We start from the raw sequence: 27643 nt of genomic DNA, 5'->3' as shown, positions 1-27643 counted from the left end.
GTCTGCTGTTCGGCCAACAGCAAGCTATAGTGGTCCGGTAGATGGTTTAGCCATCTTATAACCAGAGTTGGGAGTTTGAATCCCGCTGTAGCTGATTCTCCCTTCACTTTTCAGTGCCTAATGTATGGAGGAATTTGGTCTGAGGGTCCAGGGTCGTCATCCCTTTCTCGAGTCCATTTGAGAGCTCTGCAGTTATACATGCTCAGTCAATGAAGCGCTGACCATTCAGATCTATTTCAGAGGTGGTTTCTCAGGAGTATCTGTCTCAGGGCTGGAGACATTCCTGGGTGATTGTGACCACGGATGCCAGCCTTCTGGGGAGCAGTCTGGAACTCTTTAAAGGTGTAAGGACTTTAGACTCCAGAGGAGTCTGCTCTCCCCATCAACATCCTGGAGATGAGAGTGATTTGCAATGGTCTGAGGGCTTGTCCTCAGTTGTCCTTAGCCGGTTTATCAGGCTCCAGTCGGACAATATCACCTCAGTGGCTCGAGGAGGAATGGGGTTCCTTAGTCATGTAGGAGGTGGCTCAGTTTTGTTCAGTGGGTGGTAGCTAACATTGGCTTTCTATCTGCCATCCACATTCTAGGAGTGGACATCTGGAAAGAGAAGTTCCTTAGCAGACAGAATTTTCATTCCAGGGAGTGGATTCTCAATCCGGAGGTGTTCTCCAGGTTAACCTTCAAATGGGGGGGGGGGGCTGGAGTTGGATCTGATGGCGTCTCGGCAGAACGCCAATATTCCAAGGTATGGTTCAAGGTTAAGAGATCCACAGGCCGCCCTGATAGTTTTAGTCTAGCATACCTGTTCCCTCTGTTATTCTAATAGCTCCTGCGTGAATTCACTGGACCTGGTATACAGTCCTGGTGAAGATGTCATCTTTTCCACATTGGAGGTTGCCTCGGATGAAGGACCTTCTAACACAGGGTCCATTCCAGATCTTGCTACTCTGAAGAGGATTGCTTGGAGATTGAACGATTGGTTCTATCTAAGCGTGGTTTTTCATTGTGATCTTGATTCAGGTTTGGAAGATTTTCCATAGGGTATGGTGTAAATACCTTTATTGATGTGAATCCAAGGGCTACTCTTGGAGTCAGGTCAGGATTCCTAGAATTTGTCCTTTATCCAGGAAGGTCTGGAGAAGGAATTGTTTCTCTAACATCTGGCGGATGTGCCAGATGTTCTATCTTTTTGTCAGGCTCTAGTCAGAAGCAGGCCTGTGTTTAAGTCTGTTGCTTCTCTTTGGAGCCTTATCCTTGCTCTTAAATTTTTTTTAGCATGCTCCGTTTAAGCCTTTAATTTCCATAGATATTAAGTTATTATCTTGGAAGGCTTTGTTTCTTTTTGTTATCTCTTCTGCTCAGAGAGTTTTAGAACTCTCGGCTTTGTAGTGTGATCGCCTTATGTTATCTTTCTTGTTGATAAGGTGGTTGGGTTTTTCTGGATTTCCGCCAGTTCTCTGCCCTCTTTGTGTTTTTCTCAGGGAACTGTAGGGTCAGAAAACTACTGATACTTCTCTTCTTTATGTTTGAGAAGTATAATTTGTTTTTCTTTGAGACTGCTGGTTAACAGCCTCCTGAGAGAATTACAGCTCTTTCCACGAGGGCTGTTTCCTCTTTTTGGGCCTTCACCAATGAAGATTCTGTGGAACAGTTTCCAGGTTGGCAACTTAGTTCTTCTCTGCATACTTTTTCAAGATTTTTGAAATTTGATTATTTTGCCTCAGCTGAGGTTCTTTTGGGAGTAAGGTTCTTTAAACGGTGGTGCCTTCTGTTTAGGTCTACCTGTCTTGTCCCTCCCTAGTTATCTGTGTCCTCTAGCTTGGGTATTGGTTCCCAACAGTAAATGATGACGTTGTGGACTAACCATATCTTATGCTTACCTGATAAATTTATTTATTTCCGGATATGGCGAGTCCACGACCCTGCCCTTTATTTTAAGACAGTTATTTTTTACTACACCTCAGGCACCTTTACACCTTTGTATTATTCCATTTTCCTGTGGTCAAATGACTGGGGTTTGTGGGAAGGGAAGTGATACTTAACAGATTTGCTGTGCTGCTCTTTACCTCCTCCTGCTGGCCAGGAGTTATATTCCCAACAGTAAATGATGATGTAGTTGACTCACCATATCCGGAAAGAAATACATTTATCAGGTAAGCAAATTTTTTTTTTTTCAGTCAGTTTTAAATCTATAATCTATAAGAGTGATTCTTCCTGTTACATTGTTGGAGCAGGGAATGGTGTTTTACTCCAACCTCTTCATTGTTCCAAAGAAGGAGGGAATTTCAGACAAGTTCTGGATCTAAAAGCAATTTTTTTTATCAGAGTTCATACTTTCTTTCATGTAATTGGCAAGAGTCCATGAGCTAGTGACGTATGGGATATACAATCCTACCTACCAGGGGGACAAAGTTTCCCAAACCTCAAAATGCCTATAAATACACCCCTCACCACACCCACAATTCAGTTTTACAAACTTTGCCTCCTATGGAGGTGGTAAAGTAAGTTTGTGCTAAGATTTCTACGTTGATATGCACTTCTCAGCATTGTTGAAGCCTGATTCCTCTCAGAGTACAGCGAATGTCAGAGGGACGTGAAGGGAGTATCACTTATTGAATATGATGATTTCCCTAACGGGGGTCTATTTCATAGGTTCTCTGTTATCGGTCGTAGAGATTCATCTCCTACCTCCCTTTTCAGATCGACGATATACTCTCAATTTACCATTACCTCTACTGATAACTGTTTCAGTACTGGTTTGGCTATCTGCTATATGTGGATGGGTGTCTTTTGGTAAGTATGTTTTCATTACATAAAAGACACCCTCAGCTATGGTTTGGCACTTTATGTATTTATATAAAGTTCTAAATATATGTATTGTACTTATATTTGCCATGATTCAGGTTTTCAGTATATTTCCTTTTGCAGACTATCAGTTTCATATCTGGGAAATGCTTTTTTATAAAAAATGTATTTCTTACCTGAGGTATAGTCTCTTTTTCTAATTGACTGTCTTTTAAATTCGTGGGCAGAATTAGGCTCGCAAGGGAGCACGTTTATTGCGTCATTCTTGCCGCGAGATTTTTCTGGCACGAAGTTACATTTGTTGACGCAAATTCATCATTTCCGGCTTCTTAGTTGACACCGATTCCTTTCACAAGGTTACGTCATCTATGACGCGAGTGTGTTGTTTCCGGACGCTTTTGGCGCCAAAAAATATTTTTCTGTTTGTTGTGCGTCATAATTGGCGCCAAATATTTTCATTATTTAAGAACCCATTTCTATTTGCCTCCTGACTTTTTTCTATGTCAGAGGGCTATGCTGTTTGCATTTTTCCCATTCCTGAACCTGCCATATAAGGAAATTGATAATTTTGCTTTATATGTTGTTTTTTTTCTCTTACATTTGCAAGATGTCTCAATCTGATCCTGTCTCAGAAATCACTGTTGGAACCCTGCGGCCTGATAACAGTTCTACCAAAGCTAAGTGCATTTGTTGTAAACTTGTGGGGGTTATACCTCCAGCTGTGGTTTGTAATGGTTGTCATGATAAACTTTTACATGCAGAGAATGTATCCATCAGTAGTAGTTCATTACCTGTTGCTGTTCCCTCAACATCTAATGCACAAGATATACCTGTAAATTTAAAAGAATTTATTTCTAATTCTATTCAGAAGGCTTTGTCTGCCATTCCGCCTTCTAATAAACTTAAAAGGTCTTTTAAAACTTCTCATAAGGTTGATGAAATCTCAAATGACCAGCAACATACTGAATTATCCTTCTCTGACAAGGATCTATCTGATTCAGAAGATCCTGCCTCAGATATTGACACTGACAAATCCTCTTATTTATTTAAAATGGAGTATATTCGTTCTTTGTTAAAAGAAGTGTTGATTACATTAGATATGGAGGAAACTAGTCCTCTTGATATTAAAACTAGTAAACGTTTAAATTCTGTTTATAAACCTCCTGTGGTTATTCCAGAGGTTTTTCCAGTTTCTGATGCTATTTCTGATATGATTTCTAAAGAATGGAATAGGCCTGGTACTTCTTTTATTCCTTCTTCAAGGTTTAAAAAATTGTATCCTTTGCCAGCAGTTAGATTGGAGTTTTGGGAAAAGATCCCTAAAGTTGATGGGGCTCTCTCTATTCTTGCTAAACGTACTAATATTCCTACGGAAGATAGTACTTCTTTTAAAGATCCTTTAGATAGGAAACTTGAATCTTATCCAAGGAAAGCTTATTTATTCAGGTCATCTTCTTAGGCCTGCAGTTTCTTTGGCTGATGTTGCAGCTGCTTCAACTTTTTGGTTGGATACTTTAGCGCAACAAGTATCGGATCATGATTTGTCTAGCATTGTTAAGTTGATTCAACATGCTAATAATTTAATTTGTGATGCCATTTTTGATATTATCAAAATTCATGTTAAATCTATGTCTTTAGCTATTTTAGCTAGAAGAGCTTTGTGGCTCAAATTTTTTGCCTCAGGATAAAAGACCTAAGGGTAAATCTAAAGCTTGTAACCGTTTTCGTTCCTTTCGACAAAATAAGGAACAGAAACCTAATCCTTCCCCCAAGGAATCTGCTTCCAATTGGAAGCCTTCTTCAAATTGGAATAAATCCAAGCCATTTAAGAGATCAAAACCAGCCCCCAAGTCCGCATGAAGGTGAGGCCCTCATTCCAGCTCAGCTGGTAGGGGGCAGATTAACATTTTTCAAAGATGTTTGGATCAATTCGGTCCAAAATCATTGGATTCAGAGTATTGTCTCTCAGGGGTACAGAATAGGATTCAGAGTAAGACCACCTGTGAGAAGATTTTTTCTCTCACGCATTCCAGCAAACCCAGTAAAGGCTCAGGCTTTCCTGAAGTGTGTTTCAGACCTGGAGTTATCAGGGGTAATCATGCCAGTTCTGTTTCAGGAACAGGGTCTGGGGTTTTATTCAAATCTATTCATTGTCCCAAAGAAAGAGAATTAATTCAGACCAGTTTTGGATCTAAAGATTTTGAATTGATATGTAAGAGTACCAACTTTCAAAATGGTGACTATAAGGACTATTCTGCCTTTTGTTCAGCAAGGGCATTATATGTCCACAATAGACTTACAGGATGCATATCTTCATATTCTGATTCATCCAGATCACTATCAGTTCTTGAGATTCTCTTTTCTAGACAAGCATTACCAATTTGTTGCTCTTCCTTTTGGCCTAGCGACAGCTCCAAGAATCTTTTCAAAGGTTCTAGGTGCCCTCCTCTCTGTATTTAGAGAGCGGGGTATTGCGGTATTTCGTTATTTGGACGATATCTTGGTACCCGCTCAGTCTTTACGTTCTGCAGAATCTCACACAAATCAACTAGTGTTGTTTCTTCAAAGACATGGTTGGAGGATCAATTTACCAAAAAGTTCTTTGATTCCTCAGACAAGGGTAACCTTTTTAGGTTTCCAGATAGATTCACTGTCCATGACTTTGTCTCTAACAGACAAGAGACGTTTGAAATTGGTTGCAGCCTGTCGGAACCTTCAGTCTCAGTCATTCCCTTCAGTAGCTATGTGCATGGAAGTTTTAGGTCTCATGACTGCAGCATCGGAAGTGATCCCCTTTGCTCGTTTTCATATGAGACCTCTCCAGCTTTGTATGCTGAACCAATGGTGCAGGGATTATACAAGGATATCACAACTAATATCCTTAAATCCCAATGTTCGACTTTCTCTGACTTGGTGGTTAGATCACCATTGTATAATTTTAGGGGCCTCTTTCATTCGTCCAATCTGGACTGTGATCACAACAGATGCGAGTCTTTCAGGTTGGGGAGCTGTTTGGGGATCTCTGACAGCACAAGGGGTTTGGAAATCTCAATAGGCGAGATTACCAATAAATATTTTGGAACTCCATGCGATTTTCAGAGCCCTTCAGTCTTGGCCTCTGTTGAAGAGAGAACCTTTCATTAGTTTTCAGACAGACAATATCACAACTGTGGCATATGTCAATCATCAGGGTGGGACTCACAGTCCTCAAGCTATGAAAGAAATATCTTGGATACTTGTTTGGGCGGAATCCAGCTCCTGTCTAATTTCTGTGGTTCAAATCCCAGGTATAGACAATTGGGAAGTGGATTACCTCAGTCTTCAGACTTTACATCCGGGAGAATGGTCTCTCCACCCAGATGTGTTTTCTCAAATTGTTCAGATGTGGGGGCTTCCAGAAATAGATCTGATGGCATCTCATCTAAACAAAAAACTTCCCAGGTACTTGTCCAGGTCCAGGGATCCTCAGGCGGAAGCAGTGGATGCATTCACACTTCCTTGGTGTTATCAACCTGCTTATATTTTCCTGCCTCTAGTTCTTCTTCCAAGAGTGATCTCCAAAATCATCATGGAGCAATCGTTGTGCTTCTGGTGGCTCCAGCGGATCTTGTTTGGATATCCAGTTGCCAACCTTGGCCACTTCCATTAAGGCCAGACCTTCTATCTCAAGGTCTCATTACATTTGAAGGTATGGAAATTGAACGCTTAGTGCTTAGTCATAGAGGTTTCTCTGACTCAGTGATTAATTCTTTGCAGGCTCGTAAATCTGTTTCTAGAAAGATTTATTATCGAGTTTGGAAGACTTACATTTATGGTGTTCTTCTCATAAATTCTCTTGGCATTCTTTTCGAATTCCTAGAATTTTACAGTTTCTTCAGGATGGTTTGGATAAAGGTTTGTCTGCAAGTTCCTTGAAAGGCCAAATCTCTGCTCTGTTTTATTTCATAGAAAGATTGCTAAACTTCCTGAATTCATTGTTTGTGCAGGCTTTGGTTTGTATTAAGCCTGTCATTAAATCAATCTCTCCTCTTTGGAGTCTTAATTTGGTTTTGAAGGCTTTACAGGCTCCTCTAAGCCTATGCATTCTTTAGACATTAAACTACTTTCTTGGAAAGTGTTGTTTCTTTTGGCCATCTCTTCTGCTAGAAGAGTTTCTGAATTATCCGCTCTCTCTTGTGAATCTCCTTTTCTGATTTTTCATCAGGATAAGGCAGTTTTGCAGACTTCATTTAAATGCCTACCTAAGGTTGTAAATTCTAACAACATTAATAGAGAAATTGTTGTCCCTTCTTTGTGTCCTAATCCTAAGAATTCTTTGGAATGATCTTTACATTCTTTGGATGTGGTTGAAGCTACTAAAGATTTCAGGAAGACTTCTAGTCTATTTGTTATCTTTCCTGGTTCCAGGAAAGGTCAGAAGGCTTCTGCCATTTCCTTAGCCTCATGGTTAAAACTTTTGATTCATCAAGCCTATTTGGAGTCGGGTCAAGCCCCGCCTCAGAGAATTACAGCTCATTCTACTAGTTCAGTTTCCACTTCCTGGGCTTTTAAGAATGAAGCTTCAGTTGATCAGATTTGCAAAGCTGCTACTTGGTCTTCTTTGCATACATTTACTAAATTCTACCATTTTTATGTATTTGCTTCTTCGGAAGCAGTTTTTGGTAGAAAAGCAGCGGTTTCAGTTTGATTTTTCTGCTTTTGATTTAAGTTTTTTTCCTAACATTTATGAGAATTAACTTATATTTTGGGTTGTGGATTATTTTATTTTTTTAGCAGAAAATGGCTGTTTTTATTTTTATCCCTTCCTCTCTAGTGACTCTTGCATGGAGTTCCACATCTTGGGTATTGCTATCCCATACGTCACTAGCTCATGGACTCTTGCCAATTACATGAAAGAAAACATAATTTATGTAAGAACTTACCTGATAAAATCATTTCTTTCATATTGGCAAGAGTCCATGAGGCTCACCCCCTTTTTTATGGTGGTTATGATTTTTTTGTATAAAGCACAATTATTTCCAAATTCCTTTGTTGATGCTTTTTACTCCTTTCTTTATCACCCCACTTCTTGGCTATTCATTAAACTGAATTGTGGGTGTGGTGAGGAGTGTATTTATAGGCATTTTGAGGTTTGGGAAACTTTGCCCCTCCTGGTAGGTAGAATTGTATATCCCATACGTCACTAGCTCATGGACTCTTGCCAATATGAAAGAAATTAATCAGGTAAAGTTTTTACATAAATTATGTTTTTAAAATGGAGACTATTCAGGCTATCCTGCCTTTTGTTCAGCAAGGTCAATGTATGTCCACAATAGATTTAAAGGATGCCTACCTTCATTTTCCTATTTACAGGGAATATTATCAGGTTCTAAGGTTTGCCCTTCTGGACAAGCATTTTCATTTTTTTGCTCTACCATTTGGTCTGTATACAGCTTCCAAAATATCTTAAAAGTTCTGGGTGCCCTTTTGTATGTGATTAGAACTCAGGGTTTTGCGGTGTTTCCTTACCTTGACGATATCCTTACATTTAGCAGAATCTCACACCAGACTGTCGTTGTTCTTTCAACAATAGGTTGGAAAGTAAATTTTCCAAATAAAGAAAGGTTGTGTTTCTGGGGGTTCAGATATATTCAGTTTCCATGAGACTTTTTTTGACAGATCAAAAAAGGTTGAAGCTAGTGTTTGCATGTCTAAACCTGCAGTCTCTTTCTTTCCCATCAGTATATAGAGGTATTAGGTCTCATGATAGCTGCTTCCAATGCTATTCAGTTTGCACATTTCCACATAAGGCCTCTTTAGCTTTGTATGCTTCTGCAATGGTGTTAGGATCATATGCAACTGTCTCAAACAATTCATCTAGGTTTCAGAACAAGTTGGTCTCTGTCTTGGTGGCTGAATCATCAGCACATTATGCAGGGGCTTCTTTTGCTGTTCCTACTTGGTCTGCGATCACTACAGATGCAAATCTTTCAGGTTGGGTGGCCATCTGGCGGTCTCAGAGAGCACAAGGGGTTTGTTCTCCTCGGGAGGCAAGGTTACAAATAAATGTTCTAGAACTGTGATTTTCAGAGCCCTTCAAAGTTGACCTCTGTTGAAAAGGTAGTGTTTTCTCGGTTTTCAAACAGACAATGTTACAGCGGTGGCCTATGTTAATCATCAGGGGGAACTCACAGTCCCCTAGCTATGAAGGAAGTATACTGAATTCTTTCCTGGGCAGAAGTCAATTGCTTTCTAATGTTTGCTGTTCATATTCCAGGAGTGAAAAACTGGAAACGGATTTTTGCAGTCATCAGTCTCTCTATCCAGGAGAATGGTCTCTCCATCAGCCAACATTCCTTTGAGGATGCGTGCACAACTGGCGACGGACGTGTTACGAACGCGATTATAGTATAGATTCCCTAGTTTTGTATTACCAACACCGTTATATTAATACACTTTTTACCTCTGTAATTACCTATCTATGCCTCTGCAAACAGCCCCCTTATTTCAGTTCTTTTGACAGACTTGCATTTTAGCCAATCAGTGCTGGCTCCTAGGAACTCCACGTGTGTGAGCAGAGTGTTATCTATATGAAACACATGAACTAACACCCTCTAGTGGTGAAAAGCTGTCAAAATGCCCTGAGGTAAGAGGCAGCCTTCAAGGGTTTAGAAATTAGCATATGAACCTCCTAGATTTAGCTTTTAACTAAGAATACCAAGAGAACAAAGCAAAATTAGTGATAGAAGTAAATTGGAAAATTATTTAAAATTGCATGCCCTATCTGAATAATTAAAGTTTGTTTTGGACTAGACTGTCCCTTTAAATAAAAAAAATGTGTTTTAAATCTTATAAGGATCACTTCAGAAGTATTATATATTTAAAATGTAATACCACTAAGAAATCTGTGCTATAATACAGAGGTAAACAGTGAATCACTAGTGGCCTCATGTTTGCAGGCTCAGTGACATTGTTTCATATCCCCTTTAGCCAATACTCCATCCCCTGCATTTTGAGTTAGTGCTGTTTTTGTGTGGGACAGTGTCAAGTGCTTTTCTAAATAACATGCTCCTTGTCACTTTTTCTTAAAAGATGCCTACACTGATGAAGATTTGATGCTGTACTGGAAAAAAGGAAACGAGTCCTTAAAAACAGACGAGAAGATCTCGTTGTCACAGTTTTTAATACAGAAATTTCACACTACATCTAGACTTGCCTTCTACAGTAGCACTGGTACTTAGTTTTATTTTTTTCAAAACCAGAAAAATTGAGAAAATGTGTTTTGTTTCCTTCCATAAGGCAAGGAGAGTCCACGACTGCATTCCTTACTGTTGGGAAATACAACACCTGGCCACCAGAAAGAGGCAAAGACACCCCAGCCAAAGGCTTAAATATCCCTCCCACTTCCCCTATCCCTTAGTCATTCTTTGCCTTTCGTCACTATAGGAGGTGGCAGAGAAATGTCAGAAGATTTGGATAGCCCTGTAATGGGTATGTTCCCTTCAAGAAAGGACTGGAGTTTTAAGTAATCATGTCAACCTCTCAGTGAGAGTATTGATGAAAGTTAGTCTGGAGATGCAGGGAAAGTTTTTCTGCAAACCCATCCAGACTGTCGCCTTACAGCTCCTGAGCAATCAGTTTTGACGAGTTTCACTGCTTGATGTTACACACTTAAGTCCATGTCAGAGCGTCGCTGCAAGACTGTCACACTTGAGAGGCTATGTCTGTTCCACAGCATGGATCCTGGAGGGTAAGACCGTTTTTATATATACACTTTTGCTATACAGGGTCAAAGTGTGGCTCCTTTATGCCTCAATAGGATCAAGGGTTAATATCTCCTTCAGGGAGATTATTTGAACAACAAAGCGTTATTAACTGCTTTAATGTGAGAGTTTTTTGGGCTCATAGACTGTGTGCTTTTGGCTCGGAACAAACAGGTTTCACTTTCGTTTGAGTGTTGCGCAGTTCATAATAGCTTAGCGCCTTTTTCAATGCAGGGGAAGTCCTGTCCTACGCACCACGTGACCGGGTATGGTCTTTTCATTTTCCTATGATCCTGCTGCAGACATCACTCCTAAGGAGAGCGTTTTCACCGTTAGCTGTCTGGGTCTAGGAGGTGGTGAGTGCCCCAGCCATTGGGATTATAAAGATGCCGTTTTTTTAAATAAAAGCGTTATTTTTTGTCTGTGGATATATCTTAGCTATGGAGGACTCTGATACTACATTAGAAGGTTCCGCTCCTTCTGTACTGATTAATTATTCCTGTTTATATTGTGAGGAGGCCGTGGTTTGCCCGCCTGCTCAATTTTGATCCATTTGCGTAAGCACTGCTCTAAATAAAAGTCTAAGAAGGGTAGACAAGCCCGCTAATACTTATAGCGCTATTAGCCCCTCTGAGGCATCTAAATTTCAGGAATTTGTGTCCCGAGAGATTACTACTCCACATGCAGTTCCCAGCGGCCAAACTAATCCTCCATCTAGAGTGGGCTTTTTTCCTGCGGACTTTACCGCGCAGATACAATCGGCAGTGTCTGCGGCCCTGAGTGCCTTACCTCCCTCTAGCAAACGTAAGAGAAAGGTTAAACATGGTTCTCCTGACCGAGAGTCATCTAAATATTTGTCAAATTTAGCTACTATGTTGCAGCTATCCGAGGATGAGTTAAATTCTGTAGCTTCAGAGGGTGAACTTTCTGAGTCACCTGCGTTTCTTATTAATGGAGGTTCTGTCTACTCTAGAGGTTCCAGAGGCTAAAACTCCCTGAGGAACCTATGATACCTAAATTAGCAGAGTTTAGGAAGACAGGAAGGTCTTTCTGATTTTTCCTATGACAGTTAAGATGGGCAGCATTATTAGTAACGAATGAATAGGAACTTCTTTTTTCCCCTCATCTACTTTTAAAATATTATTCCCGGTCCATGTCTCTCAATTTGATTTGTGGGACTCCATCCTTAAGGTGGATAGTGCTATTTCTACGCTGATTAAGCATACTACTATCCCTCTGGAGGATAGTTATTCTTTTAGAGAGCCTATGGATAAGAAAATTTAAACTTTTCTGAGGAAGATGTTTCAACATTCAGGTGTTTTATTTCAACCAGCGGCAGCTGTAGCCGCGGTTGCTGGAGCAGCTACCTACTGGTGCATCTGTCGGAGCTCATTGAGGTAAAAACTCCCCTTGAGGATATTCAAGAGAGAATTAAAGCTCTGAGAATTGCTAACTCCTTCATCTGTAACGCGAATATGCATATTATTCACCTAAATGCAAAGGCTTCTGGCTTTGCTGTCCTAGCCTGCTGGGCTCTCTATAGTCTGCGGATATTACTTCTAAATCCAGACTCCTTTCTCTTCCTTTCAAGGGGAAGATTTTATTTAGTCCAGGGCTGGACTCCATTATTTCTACGGTTACCGGAGGTAAAGGTGCCTTCCTACCGCAGGATAAGAAGAATAGACCTAAGGGATTGTCTAATTTTTGTTCCTTTCATTCTGACAAATCACGACAACAGCAATCCTCATCCAAGTCTGAGCAGCCCAAGAGTACTTGGAAGCCGACTCAGTCCAGGAATAAGTCCAAACAGACTAAGAAGCCTACCAACAACAAATCGGCATAAAGGGGCGGCCCCCCAAGTGGGGGACAGACTGTCTCTTTTTTCAGATGCTTGGTTCCAGGATGTACAGGATCCTTGGGTCCTGCAGGTTGTATCTCAGGGATACCTGAAAAGATTCAAATCTCATTCGCCCAGGGGCAGATTCCTACTCTCCAGACTGTCTACAAGACCAGAAAAGAGAACTGCCTTTTTAGCTAGCGTACGGGATCTCCCTACAGCAAAAAGAGGTTTGGGGTTTTAAACCTTTTTCATGGTTTCAAAAAAGGAGGGAACTTTTCATCAAATTCTGGACTTAAAGTGCCTAAACAAGTTTCTGAGTGTTCCCTCTTTCAAGATGGAGACAATACGGTCAATCCTTCCTCTGGTTCAGGAAGGACAGTTTATTACCACCATAGACCTGAAGGATGCATACCTTCACATTCCAATTAACAGGGAACATTTTCAGTTCCTGAGGTTTGCCTTTCTGGACCAGCACTTACAATTCATAGCTCTTCCGTTTGGCCTAGCTACTGCTCCAAGGATATTTTTGAAGGTTCTGGGAGCTCTTCTAGCCCTTGCCAGAACACAAGGTATTGCAGTAGCGCCTTACCTGGACAATATCTTGGTACAGGCACCATCTTTTCGTCTAGCTGAAAAACACTCAGAGTTCCTTCTCAGTCTTCTTCGATCACATGGATGAAAGACAAACTTGGAAAAGAGTTCTCCTACTCCAAGCACAAGGGTGAATTTCCTGGGAACGATAATAGACTCCATATCCATGAGAATAATTTCTCACAGGTCAGAGACGTTGCAAGCTAACTACTGCTTGTCTTGTCCGTCAGGTCTCCTTGAGACACTCAGTGGCCCAGTGTATGGAGGTGATCGGACTCATGGTGTCCTGTATGAACATCATTCCCTTTGCCAGATTCCATCTCAGACTCTTACAGCTATGCATGCTGAGACAATGTAACGGCGACCATTCAGATCTATCTCAACAGATTGTGCTGGACAACCTGTCGCTCTCTTGATGGCTCTGTCCAGATCATCTGTCCCAAGGCACATGCTTCTTGAGACCGTCCTGGGAGATTGTGACTACAGACGCAAGCCTTTCTGGCTGGGGAGTCGTTTGGGGTGCAAAGAAGGTACAAGGGCTGTGGACTCAGGAGGAGTCCTCCCTTCCAATCAATTTATTGGAACTCCCGGCAATCTTCAAGGCCTCAAAGGCTTGGCCCCTTCTGGGTTCATCCAAGTTTATCAGATTCCAATCAGACAATAAAACCTCAATTGCCTACATCAATCATCAGGGGAGAACGAGTAGTCCCTTGGCGATGAGAGAAGTATCTCAGATACTAGAGTGGGTGGAGACTCACAGATGTACGCTGTCAGTGATCCACATTCCGGTGTGGACAACTGGGAAGCGGACTTCCTCAGCAGGTAATCCTTTCACCCAGAGGAATGGTCTCTCCACCCTGAGGAATTTGCAGAGATATTCAGTGAGTGGGGGACACCTGAGATAGATCTCATGGCATCACGCCTCAATACCAAGCTACCCAGGTAGAGATCGAGGGATCCTCAGGCGGAACTGATAGATGCCCTATCAGTACCATGGAGGTTCAGACTCATATCTTTTCCTCCATTACTGCTTCTCCCTTGTGTGGTGGCTCGTATCAAGCAGGAGCGAGCATCAGTGATTCTGATTGCTCCATCATGGCCGTGAAGGACGTGGTTTGCGGATCTCAGTGAAGGTTACCTTGTCGCAGAGATCTGCTGATACAGGGTCCCTTCATTCATCAACATCTAGATTCTCTAAGGCTGACTATGTGGAGATTGAACACTTAGTCTTAGCCAAGAGAGGGTTTTCTGAGAGTGTTATCGACAATGGTTCAAGCTCGTAAGCCAGTTACTCGTATCTACCATAAAGTGTAGATGACTTACTTGTATTGTTTTGAAGACCGTGGCATTTCCTGGCATAATGTTAGGTTGACAGAATTTGATCTTTTCTCCAGGATGGACCTGAGAAGGGTCTATCTGCTAGTTCCCTGAAGGGACAGATATAAGCCCTGCCGGTGCTATTGGGCTTGAGATTGGCTGACCTTCTGGATGTGCAGTTCTTTGTTAAGGCTCTGACTAGGATCAGACCTGTGTTTAGATCTGGGGCTCCGCCTTGAAGCATTAATCTTGTTCTTAGAGTTTTGCAGCAGGCTCTGTTTGAGCCTATGCATACTGTTGATATTAAATTGTTATCTTGGAAGGTTCTTTTTTTGTTGGCTATTGCCTCTGCGTACAGAGTTTCTGAGATTTCTGCTTTGCAATGTGACCCCCCCTTATCTTGCTTTCCATGCTGATAAGGCAGTTTTTCAGATCGTAACAATAATCAAGAAATTGTTGTTCCTTCTTTGTGTCCTAATCCTTCTTCAGCGAAGGAACGCTTGCTTCACAATCTAGATGTAGTTTGTGCCTTGAAGTTATATCTTCAGGCTACTAATGAATTCAGACAGTCTTCTCTTTGTTTATCATCTATACGGGGAAGCATAAGGGGCAGAAGGCTACTACGACTTCCCTATCTTTCTGGTTGAGGAGTGTCATCTGCTTAGCTTATGAGACAGTGGGGCAACAGCCTCCTGAGAGGATAACGGCTCATTTCACTAGAGCAGTGGCTTTTTCCTGGACGTTTAGGAACGAAGCCTCTTTGGATCAGATTTGTAGGGCGGCTACCTGGTCCTCATTACACACTTTTTCTAAATTTTACAAGATTGATTTGTTTGCTTTGGCTGAAGTAGCTTTCGGGAGAAAAGTTTTGCAGGCTGTGGTGCCCTCAGAATAGGGTCTGTCTCTTTTTTGTTCCCTCCCGTTATTCATTCAGTGTCCTCTGGAGCTTGGGTATAGTTTTCCCAACAGTAAGGCCTTATGTAAAGAAAACATAATTTATGCTTACCAGATAAATTCCTTTCCTCCCTGGGAGGGAGAGTCCATGACCCCGCCGTAATTTATTTTTGTTGGACGGCTCCTTTTTCATATTATTTCTTCTGGCACCTTTATACCCTGATGTTTCTCCTACTTTTACTTTTTCCCTCGGCAGAATGACTGTGGGATAGGGGAAGTGGGAGGGATATTTAAGCCTTTGGCTGGGGTGTCTTTGCCGCCTCCTGGTGGCTAGGTGTTGTATTTCCCAACAGTAAGGAATAAAGTTGTGGACTTTCCCTGCCAGGAAGGAAATTAATTTATCTGGTAAGCATAAATTTATTTTTTTACCTGCATTTTTTATTAAACAATACATTTGACAATTTGAGTTGTGACTTTTTATTGTTGCCTTTATTTACAGGATGGTACAATCGCCTATACATAAGCTTCACCTTACGACGCCACATCTTCTTCTTTCTACTTCAGACATATTTCCCAGCAACTCTGATGGTTATGTTGTCTTGGGTATCATTCTGGATAGATCGCAGAGCTGTCCCTGCAAGAGTCTCTTTGGGTAAGACAGCATAAACTGTGTTAATAAATTATATACTGTACTCTTTCCAATACCAAATACAGCTTTGAATACACCACATATCCAAATACTTGGTGATATATTATATAAGTTCTCTACAGCTGTTCTTTTTAGTGGTTCTAATGAATTTGCACTGCTTAAATTAGTAAAAATTATAAACAAAAAATCTAGTAAAACACACAAGAGGGGTTTCTCAACAGTTTTCACGGACTTATGGAAGCAAGATAAACGGACAAAGCAAAGTAAAACAAGGTGGCTAATCTAATTCAATGTTGACCATGATTGTCTGATGTTTTATAAATACTAGGGGTGTGCATGACTAATATTTTTACAATCAACTAGTCGAGGGCTGTTGCTTTCGACTAGTCGAAATTACCCCCTTGTAAAATTGTTCTATTTTTAAAACTTATTTTTTTTAAACCTAGTAATGCCGTACTAGTCAATTAATGAGAGACCGATCGACTAATCGATTAGTCGACTAGTCTAACTCAGCCCTGCCTGTGTTTTTCATTTAAACATTCATTTCAATTCATAATAAGGGAGTTCTTAACAATTTCATGAATTTTGTAGTTAACTTATTTTTTTATTAGCCAAACACTTCATTGCAATTAAAAAGGAACATTGTGATAATCGTATGTAAATGCAAGTTTCAAAATATTTATTTATCCATGCAAGGAATAGTGAATAGTTCCCAAGCAAGGAATATGGGGTTCTATGGTGTTATCAATACATTTGAAACCATGTAAGTGGGTTATTGTGAGGTTTTCTAATATACTGAAATAGCTTTGAATTTAAAAACTGGCGAAACCAGTATTCTGGTGGATTTGACTGGGTCCTATTGTTTTTATACTGCAGCGTCAGTTGTGTCATTCCTATTGATGTCTACTGGATAATAAGATCAACTCCCACAGCTCTATTGGCGGAGAGGGATATGCCTCTGCAAGCACAAATAATAAAAATGTTAATGTATTATAACCATGTATTCTTAAAAAAAATTTAATTCATCATGAAATGCTCTTTTAAATCAATATTTAAAAACTTTAGACAGAGTTTACATTGATATTGAATTATTGTCAGCCCTTAAAGTTAAAGGAACAGTCTAGTCAAAATTAAACTTTCATGATTAAAGGGACACTGAACCCAAATTTTTTCTTTTGTGATTGATAGAGCATGAAATTTTAAGCAACTTTATAATTTACTCCTATTATCAAATGTTCTTTACTCTCTTGGTATCTTTATTTGAAATGCAAGAATGAAAGTTTAGATGCCGGCCCATTTTTGGTGAACAACCTAGGTTATCCTTGCCGATTGGTGGATAAATTAATTCACCAATCAAAAACTGCTGTCCAGAGTCCTGAACCAAGAAAAAAGCTTAGATGCCTTCGTTTTCATATAAAGATAGCAAGAGAACAAAGAAACATTGATAATAGGAGTAAATTAGAAAGTTGCTTAAAATTGCATCTGAATCACGAAAGAAAAATTTTGGGTTCAGTGTCCCTTTAAGAAAGAGCATGCAATTTTAAGCAACTTTCTAATTTTACTCCTATTATCATTTTTTCTTTGTTCTCTTGGAATCTTTATTTGAATCTAAGCTAAGGAGCCAGCCCATTTTTGGTCCAGCACCTGGATAGCGCTTGTTGATTGGTGGCTACATTTAGACACAAATCAGAAAGTGCTACCCAGGTACTGAACCAAAAATGGGCCGGCTCCTATGCTTACGATCTTGCTTTTTCAAATAAAGATACCAAGAGAACAAAGAAAAATTGATAACTGGAGTAAATTAGAAAGTTGCTTAAAATTCCATGCTCTTTCTGAATCATGAAAGTTTCATTTTGACTAGACTGTTCTTTTAAATTTAGCACCTCCTAAATCGACCTCAATGGCAAGCAATAAAGGACATTTTGCATCAAGTTTACACTGCACAAATGATCAGATACCGTCTATAAATCTAGATATTAAGGTACAAAGATGGGGCAAAATTGTGTGAATTTTTTTTAAAGAAAATATTAACAAAACAAAAAAAAAGAATCAAAATATCAAATGAAAAAATGAGAGGAAAATGTTAAGAGTGTAAGGGATAACAAGGGAGGATGGGAAATTAAGGGGATTATAAAATATGTTCCGTTTTAAAATAAAAATGTATGCAAGTGTAAAAAATAAGAAAAAGTGTTGTGTGTATGTCCCTAACTAGTGTGTGTGTAAGTGTAACACTATAATATTATTTGGAAAAAAAGAAAATAAAAAGAGCTACACATTCCAACTAGTCTAAAAATCTAGACCCTCCCTCCTTACATGCATCTAACATGAAGAGTCGATCACAGTTAAACCCATATGCACAAAATGATGTTCATACACAGTTTTCCTAAAAAAGTAGCTTTTCTCCTTCAAAACTACAAATTTGCTTGTCATTAAACATTAATGCAACAGATCACAGTTAATACCTGCTGCAGAATATGGAAAATGTTAACTGCATTAGAATTTAAACTGCATTAAACTACAAACCAGGACAACAGGGGAGCCAAATACAGTTCAATAACTATGTTAATGAAGATGGAAACATACTATACCACGGTATAAATTAATGTTTTACATATATTCTGATTAGCAAAAGTCTTAAATATACAAAAAGACAGAAGGTGCCTCCTAATGCAGAACATCTATTAAACAAAACTTCTCCAAAATATACAAAAATAGCCATTGTACTCACAAGTGAAGCAGTACTCTATTGTGCTGATAGACACAGACTGGGAAATCCCAGGGTCCTGGCTCACTGACTTCCAGTGTTGGGTCGATCACCCACTGCTTCTCAAGGTGAAAGATGAACGGATGACACTCATGCACTTAAAGGGACACAAACAAAAAATCTTATTTTGTGATTCAGAAAGAGCATGCAATTTTAAGCAACTTTCTAATTTACTCCTATTATCAAATTTTCTTCATTCTCTTGGTATCGTTATTTGAAAAGTAAGAATGTAAGTTTAGAAGCCGGCACATTTTTGGTGAACAACCTGGGTTGTTCTTGCTGATTGGTGGATAAATTCACCCACCAATAAACAAGTGCTGTCCAGTGTCTGAACAAGAAATGGGCCGGCTCCTTAGCTTAGATGCCTTCTTTTTCAAATAAAGATAGCAAGATAACAAAAAAAATTGATAATAGTAGTAAATTATAAAGTTGCTTAAAATTTCATGCTCTATCTGAATCATGAAAGAAAATATTTGGGTTCAGTGTCCCTTTAAACAGCCTTAAGAATCTAATTTATTAATAACAGACAGCAGGGTTAAACATGAGGGAATGTAACATAACCCTCATACAATGTAGCAAAACCATAATGCGTTTCTCAGTTATTAAACCGCTTAATCAAACGAATGGTACTAATTACAAACACATTCTTAATATCATACTGTGTAGTCAATCAAAAGTTCAATACCAAAACCCACCCCTCTCAGAAATAAAGACCACAACTATCCCTTCAGACCAAACAGGGCATTAAACAGAAATTTGCACTCAGTGAGATAGTTATGTCTAGGATTGTTCTGGTCTGTATTATTGAAAGGGGTGGGTTTTGGTATTGAACGTTTGATTGGCTACACAGTATGATATTAAGAATGGGTTTGTAATTAGTATCATATGCCTGATGAAAAAATGTAACCACTTTGTGCTGGCACAATAGAGTTCACATCGGAACGTAAAAATTAAATCACGCGATTGTCGATGCGATCACGTAATTTTTAGGCCGAGATCGGATCATGTGGGACTACCTACTCTGCTAGGCATGCCTTCAGGTTGATTCTTGACTGTACCAAAGGGGAAAACTGAAGGATGCCATATAAGATTGGATGTTCCATGCCGTCTTAACGGCGTTAAAGCCCAGTACTGTTAGGACGGCATGGAACATCCTAACGGCTTGAAAGGGTAAACAATTGAGGAACACGTTCCGGTTCTGCTACATTGTATGAGGGTTATGCTACATTCACTCATGTTTAGCCCTGCTATATGTTTTTAATAAATGTGTTTTTTTTAATGCTGTATAAGTGCATGCGCATCATCAGTTCATCCCCTACTTCTCAAGGTGAAAGATAATCGACCCAAAACTGGGAGTCAGGTGCAGACTTGGAAAGCCCAGAGTCCCAGCTCACTATCAGCACAATAGAGTGCTTCTAATCTCCACTTGTAAGTACAACAATCTATATTTGTCTATATTGGAGAAGTTATGTTTAGCTGTTTTGCACTAGGAGTTGCTTTCTGTCTTTTTGTATACTTGAGTATAAAGAAAGACTTCTTTGAGGTTTGAGAAGGTAGAACCAAATATATTCTCTCCCTTTTTTTAAGTCTGTTAAGTCTTTACTTATTTGTGGTTTGATAGGCTGGTCTTTGATTTAGCACGGATAAAGAAACAATATTTGACCCCTCTGTGTACAGCACATTTACTCTTGCAAGGGATCAGCAAACCCTGACTATTGTGGTGGACTTCAGCTGTGAACTAGCAAATGGCCTAGTATGCCAGGACCATCCTTTATTTAAAAGGCTTATCCTTGGTACTGATGTCGCGAATAGTTCTCCGGAGAACAGTTCCCGGTGAACATAGCTTGTTCGCGTTTGCTGCGGCGGGCGAACATATGCGATGTTCGGTCCGCCCCCTATTCATCATCATTGAGTAAACTTTGACCCTGTATCTCACAGTCTGCAGACACATTACAGCCAATCAGCAGCAGACACCCCCTCCCAGACCCTCCCAGCTTCTGGGCAGCAGCCATTTTAGATTCATTCTGATCCTGCATTCTTAGTGAGAGGAGGGATAGTGTAGCTGCTGCTGATTTTATAGGGAAATTGATAGCTAGGCTAGTGTATTCAGTGTCCACTACAGTCCTGAAGGACTCATCTGATCTCTGCTGTAAGGACAGCACCCCAAAAAGCCCTTTTTAGGGGTACATCAGTCGTTTTTGTTGTTGTTTTTTTTTCTTTGTAATCTAATAGCAGTTGCCTGCCTGGCACTGCCAGCCTGTGTGTCAGGCTCACAGCATATACTGTGCCTACTTGCTCAGTGCCACCACTCATATCTGGTGTAACATTAGTGTAAATTAAAAAAAAAAAACTTTTACATCAGTCTGCTAGTGTAATCTAATTTCAGTTGCCAGGCCAGCCTGCCACTGCCAGCCTGTGTGTCAGGCTCACAGCATATACTGTGCCTACTTGCTCAGTGCCACCACTCATATCTGGTGTAACATTAGTGTAAATTTAAAAAAAAAAAACTTTTACATCAGTCTGCTAGTGTAATCTAATTTCAGTTGCCAGGCCAGCCTGCCACTGCCAGCCTGTGTGTCAGGCTCACAGCATATACTGTGCCTACTTGCTCAGTGCCACCACTCATATCTGGCTGGTGTAACAGTAGTGAAATTTTTTTTAAAAAAAACTTTTACATCAGTCTGCTAGTGTAATCTAATAGCAGTTGCCTGCCTGCCACTGCCAGCCTGTGTGTCAGGCTCACAGCATATACTGTGCCTCCTTGCTCAGTGCCACCACCAGTCATATCTGGTGTAACAGTAGTGTAAATTTTTAGAAAAACTTTTACATCAGTCTGCTAGTGTAATATAATTTCAGTTGCCAGGCCAGCCTGCCACTGCCAGCCTGTGTGTTAGGCTTACAGCATATACTGTGCCTACTTGCTCAGTGCCACCACCAGTCATATCTGGTGTAACAGTAGTGTAAATTTAAAAAAATAAAAAACTTTTACATCAGTCTGCTAGTGTAATCTAATTTCAGTTGCCAGGCCAGCCTGCCACTGCCAGCCTGTGTGTCAGGCGCACAGCATATACTGTGCCTACTTGCTCAGTGCCACCAGTCATATCTGGTGTTACAGTAGTGTAAATTTAAAAAAAAAAAACTTTTACATCAGTTTGCTAGTGTAATCTAATAGCAGTTGCCCGCCTGCCACTGCCAGCCTGTGTGTCAGGCTCACAGCATATACTGTGCCTACTTGCTCAGTGCCACCACTCATATCTGGTGTACCAGTAGTGTAAATTAAAAAAAAACTTTTACATCAGTTTGCTAGTGTAATCTAATAGCAGTTGCCCGCCTGCCACTGCCAGCCTGTGTGTCAGGCTCACAGCATATACTGTGCCTACTTGCTCAGTGCCACCACTCATATCTGGTGTAATAGTAGTGTAAATTAAAAAAAAAAAAAAACTTTTACATCAGTCTGCTAGTGTAATCTAATTTCAGTTGCCAGGCCAGCCTGCCACTGCCAGCCTGTGTGTCAGGCTCACAGCATATACTGTGCCTACTTGCCCAGTGCCACCACCACTCATATTATCTTGTTTAATAGTAGTGTAAGTGTACATTTTAAAAATAAAAAAACTATTTTGACTGTGAAACATAAGTCTGCTTTTTTGTGTCAGGCTCACAGCGTATACTGTGCCCACTTGTCCAGTGCCACCACTCACATTATCTTGTTTAATAGTAGTGTAAGTGTACATTTTAAAAATGAAAAAAACTATTTTGACTGTGAAACATCAGTCTGCTTTTTTGTGTCAGGCTCACAGAGTATACTGTGCCCACTTGCCCAGTGCCACCACTCATATTATCTTGTTTAATAGTAGTGTCAGTGTACATTTAAAAAAAAACTAAAAAAAAATGTGACTGTGAAACATCAGTCTGGTTTTTTGTGTCAGGCTCACAGCGTATACTGTGCCCACTCACAGTAGCTTGCACACATGGTAGCACTAATTGAAAAAAAAAAATGACAGGCAGAGGCAGACCAACCCGCAGGGGCCGTCGTGGTCGTGGTGCTGTGATTCCCTTTGGCCATAGAATAATGCCCAGTGTTAGGCCACGTACCATGAACACGAAAAGTTCTGATGAAATAGTTGACTTTATTACACAGGACACCCAATCTTCTACAGCTTCCGCTCGTAACCTTGACGCACCATCCTCCTCCTCTAGCTTAGCTTCGGGCACCTCTCAACTTACCACTCGCCCCCCTCCCGCCACCATCGACACTAGCACCACAGCCGCCTCACTTAATCTGTCAGAGGAGTTATGTACACCTCAGTGTGAAGAAATGAGTGATGCGCAACCATCATTGACAGAGGATGTAGATAACTGTGATATGTCTCAGTCAGGCAGCATTACAGACATGGACGACGCACGGTGTGAAGATGATGATGATGTTGTACCCACCGTTGCTTCCGTTGTTGAGTTGTCAGATACAAGTGAAGGGGTTGATGATGACGATGCGTCCGTGGATGTCACGTGGGCGCCCGGTAGAAGAGAAGAAGAACAGTTGGAAAGTTCAGATGGGGAGACAGAGAGGAGCAGGAGGAGGAGACGAGTTGGAAGCAGGGGGAGGTCATCACAAGGAGCTAGTAGCACAGTCAGACAGCATGCATCAGCACCCGGGGTCAGCCAGACAGCACGCCAATCAACGCATGCTGTTGCCACCACCAGAATGCCGTCATCGCAGAGCTTTTTTTTTATGTGTCTGCCTCTGAAAACAGCAATGCCATTTGCAACCTGTGCCAAAAGAAACTGAGTCGTGGGAAGTCCAACACACACCTAGGTACAACTACTTTGCGAAGGCACATGATCTCACATCACAAACGCCTATGGGATGAACAGATGAGGACAAGCAGCACACAAACTCAAAGCCGCCATCCTCCTCCTGGTCCAGCATCTTCAGCCACGTCAACCACTGCTGTGCTCCTTGCCCCCTCTCAACCATCCGCCAATCCGTCTCTCTTCCGGAGCAGTTCCTGCTCATCTGCCCACAGTCAGGTGTCTGTTAAGGACATGTTTCAGCATAAGAAGCCAATGTCACCAAGTCACCCCCTTGCCCGGCGTCTGACTGCTGGCTTGTCTGAACTGTTAGCCCGCCAGCTTTTACCATACAAGCTGGTGGAGTCTGAGGCGTTCAAAAAATGTGTAATTATTGGGACACCGCAGTGGAAGGTAACCGGGCGAAATTTCTTTGCACAAAAGGCAATCCCCAACCTGTACTCGATTGTGCGAAAGGAAGTAATGGCATCTCTGGCACACAGCGTTTGGGCAAGGGTCCATCTGACCACTGATAGCTGGTCTGCAAAGCATGGTCAGGGCAGGTATATCACCTACACTGCGCATGGGGTAAACCTGCTGACTGGCTGCCAAGCATGGAATGCCTGGCTCTGCAGAGGAGTTGGTGACACCGCCACAAATTGCAGGCAGGCCTGCTGCCACCTCCTCTACTCCTCCTACTCCATCCTCATCCATAACCTCCTTGGCTGAGTCCTCTTCTGCTGCTGCATCTTGCTCCACATCAACGGCACCCCCCCCCCCCCAGCTCCCCAGGTACTATTCCACATCCCGGATATGGCAGTGTCACGCCGTCTTGGGGTTGACTTGCCTGAAAGCAGAGAGTCACACCGCACCAGCACTCCTGTCCGCCCTGAACGCACAGGGGGATCAGTGGCTGACTCCGCACCAACTGGAGATCGGCAAAGTGGTTTCTGACAATGGAAGTAATTTGGTGGCGGCATTGAAATTGGGCAAGTTGACACATGTGTGTAATCTGATTGTACAATGCTTTGTGCATAAGTACCCAGGCTTACAGGACGTCCTGAAGCAGGCCAGGAAGGTGTGTGGCCATTTCAGGCGTTCCTACACGGCCATGGCGCACTTGTCAGATATCCAGCGGCGAAACAACCTGCCAGTGAGGCGCTTGATTTGCAACAGCCCGACACATTGGAATTCAACACTCCTAATGTTCGACCACCTGCTCCAACAAGAAAAAGCTGTTAACGAGTATTTGTATGACCGGGGTGCTAGGACAGCCTCTGGGGAGCTGGGGATTTTTTTGCCACGTTACTGGACGCTCATGCGCAATGCCTGTAGGCTCATGCGTCCTTTTGAGGAGGTGACAAACCTAGTCAGTCGCACCGAAGGCACCATCAGCGACATCATACCATTTGTTTTCTTCCTGGAGCGTGCCCTGCGAAGAGTGCTGGATCAGGCCGTAGATGAGCGTGAAGAGGAAGAGTTGTGGTCTCCATCACCACCAGAAACAGCCTTATCATCATCGCTTGCTGGACCAGCGGCAACGCAGGAAGAGGATTGTGAGGAAGAGGAGTCAGAGGAGGAATGTGGCTTTGAGGAGGAGGAGGAGGAAGACCAAGCACAACAGGCATCCCAGGGTGCTCGTTGTTGTCACCTATCTGGTACTCGTGGTGTTGTATGTGGCTGGGGGGAAGAAGATACCTTCAGTGGGATCAGTGAGGATGAGGAACGGGACATGAGTAGCTTGGCATCCAACCTTGTGCAAATGGGGTCTTTCATGCTGTCGTGCCTGTTGAGGGACACTGGTATAAAAAAGCTGAAGGAGAACGAACTGTACTGGGTGTCCATGCTAGTAGACCCCCGGTATAAGCATAAAGTGACTGAAATGTTACAGAATTCCCGCAAGTCAGAAAGGATGGAGCAGTTCAAAAATAAATTAAAAAGTATGCTTTACACAGCGTATAAGGGTGATGTCACAGCACAATGGGAATCTAACAGGGGAAGAGATGAAAGTAATACTCCTCCTCCCACGACCACGCCGGCAAGGACAGGACGCCTTCCAGGCGTGTTGTTGATGGAGGACATGCGGACCTTTTTAACTCCTATGCATCGCCAAAGCCCTTCGGGATCCAGCCTCAGAGTATGACTCAACCGACAGGTAGCAGACTACCTCGCATTAACTGCGGATCTCGACACTCTGAGGAGCGATGAACCCCTTGACTACTGGGTGTGCAGGCTTGACCTGTGGCCTGAGCTATCCCAATTTGCAATCGAACTTCTGGCCTGCCACACTTCAAGTGTCCTGTCAGAAAGGACCTTCAGTGCAGCAGGAGGTATTGTCACTGAGAAGAGAAGTCGCCTAGGTCAAAAAAGTCTTATCTCACCTTTATTAAAATGAATGAGGGATGGATCCCGAAGGGACTGACATTGGACGATACATTTGAGTAAAAAAGGCCTGATGAGATGAGCTGCCTTGGGCAAAAAATGGTCCACACGCTGCTGTATTTTATCTTTGAATGCCGGATGACTTGCGTGACTTATCCGCCAACAACTAGGGTTCAAGCCGCAATGTTTTAGGACACTTTCTGTCAAACAAACATTAATTTTTCTGGCCGCTGCTACAGCAGCGGCTGCAACAATACCTAAATTTTCAGGCATGTGTACATGCCTAATTTTTCTGGCCTCTGGTGCTGCACTGTGGCTTCAAAACCCAAACCAAAAAAAAGGCACATAACAGGGATTAAACTGCTAAGAATAGTACTACTTAACACACCACTCATATCTGGTGGCACAGTAGATTGCACGCGCAGTGCCCCAAATTTGAAGGAGGACCGACCAAGCATCTTTTCCCATCTCCCGGTTCCTAAAATCCATGCCATATACACCTCCCCTGGCGCCGCAACTGCCTCTGGGAACCTTACCATGGGTCCCAGACCGCACGTCTTGTAATTCTCTGTCTGGGAAATTATATATTTATCAAATCTATCTATTTATCTATCAAATCTATCTAACTATCAATCGTATCTATCAAATGTATATTACATCTATTGATCTATGTAATCTATGTATCTATCTATCAAATCTATCTATCTCGTGGTTGTGCAGATGGACTGTTTGCGGTTGTTTGTGGTGCGTTACACTGGGAGTTTGGTCTGTCACTGTGAAGCCGGCGTAACCCTTACACTACCTGATCGATACATCATACCTGATGTTTTAAAGCACGTTATTCCAAACAATTTAGGAATGTTAGGTGATTTATGCCCTTTATGGCTTAAAAACAGACTCTGCATCAACTATGTAATTTTCCATGGGAGTTTTGCCATGGATCCCCATCCGGCATGCCACAGTCCAGGTGTTAGTCCCCTTGAAACAACTTTTCCATCACTATTGTGGCCATAAAGAGTCCCTGTTGGTTTTAAAATTTGCCTGCCTATTGAGTCAGAAAGGATGGAGCAGTTCAAAAATAAATTAAAAAGTATGCTTTACACAGCGTATAAGGGTGATGTCACAGCACAATGTGAATCTAACAGGGGAAGAGATGAAAGTAATACTCCTCCCACGACCACGCCGGCAAGGACAGGACGCCTTCCAGGCGTGTTGTTGATGGAGGACATGCGGACCTTTTTAACTCCTATGCATCGCCAAAGCCCTTCGGGATCCAGCCTCAGAGTATGACTCAACCGACAGGTAGCAGACTACCTCGCATTAACTGCGGATCTCGACACTCTGAGGAGCGATGAACCCCTTGACTACTGGGTGTGCAGGCTTGACCTGTGGCCTGAGCTATCCCAATTTGCAATCGAACTTCTGGCCTGCCACACTTCAAGTGTCCTGTCAGAAAGGACCTTCAGTGCAGCAGGAGGTATTGTCACTGAGAAGAGAAGTCGCCTAGGTCAAAAAAGTCTTATCTCACCTTTATTAAAATGAATGAGGGATGGATCCCGAAGGGACTGACATTGGACGATACATTTGAGTAAAAAAGGCCTGATGAGATGAGCTGCCTTGGGCAAAAAATGGTCCACACGCTGCTGTATTTTATCTTTGAATGCCGGATGACTTGCGTGACTTATCCGCCAACAACTAGGGTTCAAGCCGCAATGTTTTAGGACACTTTCTGTCAAACAAACATCAATTTTTCTGGCCGCTGCTACAGCAGCGGCTGCAACAATACCTAAATTTTCAGGCATGTGTACATGCCTAATTTTTCTGGCCTCTGGTGCTGCACTGTGGCTTCAAAACCCAAACCAAAAAAAAGG

The 27643-nt window shown here is 41.8% G+C and overlaps 1 protein-coding gene across 2 annotated transcripts in view; it reads left to right on the top strand.

The window, feature by feature from the left end:
• LOC128656564 (gamma-aminobutyric acid receptor subunit rho-2-like) overlaps positions 1-27643 on the top strand; it is a 321708-nt gene that overhangs the window by 281139 nt on the left and 12926 nt on the right. For both annotated transcript variants that reach the window (XM_053710539.1, XM_053710538.1), the window contains 2 exons: positions 9877-10017; positions 15689-15841. In XM_053710539.1, coding sequence (XP_053566514.1) covers positions 9877-10017; positions 15689-15841 — 294 coding nt within the window. The remainder of the gene's footprint in view (positions 1-9876; positions 10018-15688; positions 15842-27643) is intronic.

This window comes from Bombina bombina, chromosome 4 (genome assembly GCF_027579735.1).
Source record: "Bombina bombina isolate aBomBom1 chromosome 4, aBomBom1.pri, whole genome shotgun sequence".
Lineage (NCBI taxonomy): Eukaryota > Metazoa > Chordata > Amphibia > Anura > Bombinatoridae > Bombina > Bombina bombina.
The sequence above is the reverse complement of the archived record's forward strand: the minus strand, read 5'-3'. Positions and strand labels throughout refer to the sequence as shown.